Raw genomic sequence first — 5,334 nt, forward strand, 5'->3', positions numbered from 1 at the left:
TGTTTTTAGAATGTACTTGTTTCTTGATTAAGGTATTTATTTTTTGGCTTTATTTACTGCGGATTCCACATCTTTATTATCGTTATTGTTAGAGTTAATTAAACTAACAGAATCTTGTCTTGTTATATTGATAAGTTTTTTCTTGCTTTCCAGATTAATTAAAATTGTTTTCTTTTCTTAATAATTTAAATAATTTTAACAAGAAATTATTAAGTGTACAAATTAGTTCGGTACGTTTTTTTGTGTTCAAAAATGCATTTATTTTAAAACAAAATGATTGAACAGATTAATTAAAGTATTGTCCATTGCTGGCTACTACTTTTTCCTATCTCTCAGGCAATTTTCGAATTCCATCTCGAAAAAATGACTCGTCTTTGGAGGCGATCATCTTTTGGAAAATGGACCGAACTAATTTGTACTCCCAATAATATATTTAAATCACTAAAATTAAAAAATATATTTAATGTATCTATAATAGTGACGAGTAAAGTTGTCTGTAATATTTTTGTAATAGCCCCATAAATAGGATACAAAGTGGCTTCATAGTGCTTTGTATCCTATTAATGATGATGATAGGATTATTTACGTACGTACTATGGATGATGGTACATTAAAGGTAAAGAGAATAATATTATAGGTGTTTTTGGAAAGAGATAGGGAATTAGGTAAACTGATGATATAATAGTTGTTTTCCATTTTTTCTTTTTTTAAAAAAAGGTTTTTTTATGGGATTTCACTGCTTTTTGTTAATTATGAAAACGTGATAATAATGTAGGAAATTTAAATCCTGTAAAAATAAATACAGATTCTGTTTCTAAAATAGTTATTTTGTAAATTTCTGTTTATTTAATATTAAACAAGATTCTATTATCGAAGAATAATACCTATATCTTTTACGGACGATCCTCCGATAAATGTAGCTGCCATGATTTCAATTGCGAAGTTGCCGCATCTTCCATAAATGCCATCATATTTTCGTCATAATAGTTTCACGATCGATCGCAGTTTCGGTGCGATTGCGATAACACCAGAACTGCGATTTCGACGCAGGCGTGCGTTAGGCAGTATCTCACGATAAAATAAATTTCTTTTCATGGCGGGACATCGACCTTCCACCCATAGAAGTACAAAAAGCTCAGGCGAAGACAGGTATGTGACAGTTTGTATCTGATATCTTCGTGCCTTCATCCTCGATCGTGCGACAAAAGACTCGCCCTTGATTGGAGAAGGATGCATGAAGGAAAATCGTTAATGTTGCAATGAATAGTGTAACGTGATAGTAATACAGTATGTATGAACACGAATGCGTTTTTGTTCGCAGGGAGACGGCACGTTCGAGATGAATGCCGGAGAAGTGGTAAGTTAACTCACGAAAAAGCATCCGTTTCTCTCACGAATGCTAGTTACTGTAATATACGATAACGTCCGGTTTGTAAAAAAAAAAATAAAAATACGGCGGACAATATTACTTCGCTTCCGTGTTGTCTGTTCGAGCGGGTTTTAAATTTTCGGTCGCGCCATTGCGACATCGACTTTGTGCTCCGTTATGTCCGCGTTTTATGTGTTATGTAACCTTTTGCGGCACGATTTATGGGGATTATAAAGCAAATTCGCTCAAAGCCGTAAAAATTGTCGAACAAAATCCGTTTTTTCTCCTCGATTTTATGATACATTCAGCCATGTCGGAATTTTTAGGAAAATAAAATGCAACAATAATTTACTTTTTTATAATTATTTTTTTATTATAATTTTCAATTAAAGTTAAAATCATTTCTTTTTTATATCAAATTTATTGGACCGTGAAAATTTAAACCAAATGAATACCGATGAGAACATGCCGTAATGATTAAGCTAGATCTCGGGTGCTAGATAATCTAGTGAATTATGAGAAATTCTGTATTATATTATATATAAGACGCGTGTTCAGGTTCCCACCCAAGTGGTTCTCAGACATCATTTTATTCTTGTTTAATATTCGGTGAACAAAAATAAAATGATCTTTAGATTTTAGATAACACTCGGATGGGAATCTAAACATAGTCTTGTACGGTGCAATTTTAGTGGTTATTAATAATAGCTGCATTGAACAGAAAAAGCAGCTCTGTAACTGCAGTTGGTAGATTCTTTAATGTGATTGGTTTAAATACAGTGAGGAATTAAAAACAAGACCAATCACATTAAAGGATTTTACAACAATTGCAAAGAGAGGAAGAAAGCTGCTTGTTTTCCTGAACGCGCCTATTGAATCGTATGTGATATAAGACGAAAAATCACATTGTGTGCCTCTGATTTAAGTGTCGATAATATTTAATTCGTGATATTATTGATGCACAGATAATGGACCCGCCCGGACCCCCAGGACCTGCTGGTATTCCTGGACTGCAGGGCCCACCCGGAATCAAGGGTGACAGAGGACACGATGGCACCAAAAGGCGATCCTGTCAGTAACCATTACCTATCTGTTGTCCGCGTGTATAGAATATGAAAGCAGTTATGCGCGTTCGCGTTCGCGCGATGGGAAACGAATGTTGATTTCTCTCTTTGAGATTGCAGACATCGAATAACAAAATCGATCTGTTTGCATCGTTTAGTTTTGTTCGCAAAACCATCGCGAAAAACCTTTTATACATCAAGCTTTATATTTTTATTTATCTCCGTCATACTATCGCTGAATTTAGGGAATGTAACAACTACATACAACGAGTCCGGTTATGATCGCAATAATAAATAGCGTTATTTTTTCACGTTTATTAGTTTAGTCCGTGCTGCAGCGAACAAAAGTTTACAACGCGCTAACTAACAGGATTAAAAAAAAATCATTCTCTTTTGTACATTTTAACTTCCTCTTTTTTATACTATATGTATAGTGACGATATGAAAAGTAAATTACAGTCGAGAAAGATGTTCGTTCTGATCGCAAAATAATAGGAGACAAAAAGGGCCGCAGACGTAGTTGAGAACCCTTCGTACGCGAGAAAGATCGCGTTTGCGATGTGACTCCCGAGGCGTGAAGCTATTCACGCCGGTGATCTTTGAGATCACCTTTTTGCGTACGCGACACCATCGCGATGCGGACAAGCCCGTTCTCACGCGTCGCTCTTTCTTTTTTCACGTTACAGGGAGAAAAGGGTGCCAAAGGGGATCCTGGTCCGATGGGACTGCCCGACGCCCGTACGTATTTTCTCTCCAGATTACACGCAGCATGCACTCAAACACACGCACACATGTGTAGCCTTAAGCGCGCTCTAAAAAGAAATGCGGATACAGGACGCACAAAGGCAGATAGAACGCAGACGGGACCCCCCGAACGTTCTCGGAAAAAAAAACTGTCCTGTGTCCTTTGGTTTTTCTGCAAAAAAATCTGCAAGATATATTGATGAAGGGGAAAAAGGGAGAAAGAAACAGAAGGGAATAAAAATTAAGACTCCCGATCAGACTACCCTTTTGCGGTAGAAGTTAAAGTATAAATATAAAAACAAAATTCATATCGAGGTACAGGTATCGCGTTAAAAATTTTTCCTGATTACTCGTTGCTGGCGTCAGGATAGCTTCATCAGGAACATCGATAACGTCTCTCATCATCCAACACTGCTCGATCAGGACGCGAACGTTGATAAAAACGTTGATTGACAATTAAATTCGCTAAAAGCGGCTTCTCGCGCAGAGTACAGCTGGATGCGTTCTAAATCATCATCGCTTGCATAAAGCTTGCATAAAGAAGCAGCAGCAGTCGAGGCGTGGCAGCGAAAGAGGGAGAACGGTGGACAAGTGTATTTTGGCTCCCTTTTATATTCGGCAAGCACCTTTTACGAGAATCGTGGGAAATGTCGGTGATATCGCGCGTGAGCATCGGTCGCGAGAAAATTTCATGTTCGCCGAACAGTAGTAAAACCGTTTAGTACAGTAAAATTAGACATAAAAAAGGAGTTATCTCGGAAAGTGAAGCGTAATTCACACACGGCCTTGTGTGTGAATACGGACAAAGAAGAAGAAAAAGAAGAAGAAGACGTTTCTTAATTTTTCATTAAAATCATCACTTTTCGACAGCTTGTATCTTCAGAATGGCTTGACCGATTTTAAATCTTTTAATTAATTGATGTATGAATAAATAAAAGTAAGTGCTAGATATGTTACACTTATTTCATTTTCTGTTTCGTCTGTTTATTCTAATTTCTGACGGATGAAACGCATGTTCTAATCATACTGTTTTAATCATACTGTTCTAATCATAATATTTTCTATGTTTAGAATGGTGACTGTCTGAAGAAAAAGGTTAGATCTTCTGATTTTTAGTCAGAAGAATTTTTCTGGTCATTCGCCAGGTAATGACATTGCAGATTTATCAAACGCATACGCTCATGCACGCATTCTCTCTCTCTCTCTCTCTCTCTCTCTCTCTCTCTCTCTCTCTCTCTCTCTCTCACTGTCTCTCTCGCGCGCGCACTATACTACACGTATACATACGATATTGACATTCAATATTGTTATATTAATAATAATTAATTTACAGTCGACGCCCCACAGGAGGATTCTTTTATCGAAGTGGAATTTTCTATTGAGGGATGATTAGTACTTCACCCTTTTAATACTCTTAATAATAATTAAGCAACAAAATTATAAACTCCATAATAATAATAATAATAATTATTATTATTATGTTATTCTTATTATTATTATGTTATTCTTTTTTTTGTAATAGTAATTATTATTATTATTATTATGTTATTCTTTTTTTTGTAATAGAATAAATTATTAATAAACAACTCATGTGCATCGTTTTTGTGTTATAGGGAAAAAGGAAAAATCATTCCCTCGGAGACGATGGCATTAGTAGAAGAAGAAATTATAAGCATATCTGTGACGATGCAACCCCCATCGTCCACGGTATTAATAACCGGCCGGACGCCGCTGCATCGCCACGCGGTGCAGCGATGAGGGCGCATAGCGCCCGATAAAGCAATAAAGCATAATATGGTCTTATTTGTAAAAATTAAACTGTGTAAAAAAATTATAATTAAATACTTTATAAGTTTTTTATTAACTTAAAAATAATTTAAAATGATATTAATAATAGGATTTTTTTATTAAAAACGATTAAAAATGCTAAAAAAAAGAGTGGGAAGTGAACGCAATACGATTGGCCATGACGTCACGATTCAGCAGAGCCCGGTAAGTTTAAACGTTGTAAATACATACTTCATGTAAATGACACATACATAAGATAAATAAACAAAACAAATATGATATTTAACGGATCATGCGAATTACTAAGTAAACAGTTACAACATGGCGAGAAATATTACAGGTTTTGTTAAAGCTCAATCGGATAATTTA

The 5,334-nt window shown here is 35.6% G+C and overlaps 2 protein-coding genes across 3 annotated transcripts in view; both read left to right on the plus strand.

The window, feature by feature from the left end:
• The first annotated feature begins 1,328 nt into the window (after positions 1–1,328).
• Positions 1,329–3,982, plus strand: LOC108781902 (protein HP-20 homolog). 2 transcript variants are annotated; one of them, XM_018550021.1, is made up of 3 exons: positions 1,329–1,357; positions 2,335–2,440; positions 3,120–3,982. In XM_018550021.1, exons 1-3 carry the CDS (start codon positions 1,340–1,342, stop codon positions 3,230–3,232), a joined length of 237 nt encoding a protein of 78 aa, XP_018405523.1. In that variant the 5' UTR covers positions 1,329–1,339; the 3' UTR covers positions 3,233–3,982. The 2 variants fall into 2 exon arrangements, with proteins under 2 accessions (XP_018405523.1, XP_018405522.1); XM_018550020.1 differs by lacking the exon at positions 1,329–1,357 and having other exon boundaries at positions 2,303–2,440.
• Positions 3,983–4,733: 751 nt separating this feature from the next.
• LOC108781900 (uncharacterized) overlaps positions 4,734–5,334 on the plus strand; it is a 1,369-nt gene continuing 768 nt past the window's right edge. Inside the window, exons 1-2 of the mRNA XM_018550018.1 lie at positions 4,734–4,999; positions 5,075–5,169. Coding sequence (XP_018405520.1) covers positions 5,144–5,169 — 26 coding nt within the window. The 5' untranslated portion in view covers positions 4,734–4,999; positions 5,075–5,143. The remainder of the gene's footprint in view (positions 5,000–5,074; positions 5,170–5,334) is intronic.

Source organism: Cyphomyrmex costatus, unplaced genomic scaffold, assembly GCF_001594065.2.
Source record: "Cyphomyrmex costatus isolate MS0001 unplaced genomic scaffold, Ccosl1.0 scaffold92, whole genome shotgun sequence".
Classification (NCBI taxonomy): Eukaryota; Metazoa; Arthropoda; class Insecta; order Hymenoptera; family Formicidae; genus Cyphomyrmex; species Cyphomyrmex costatus.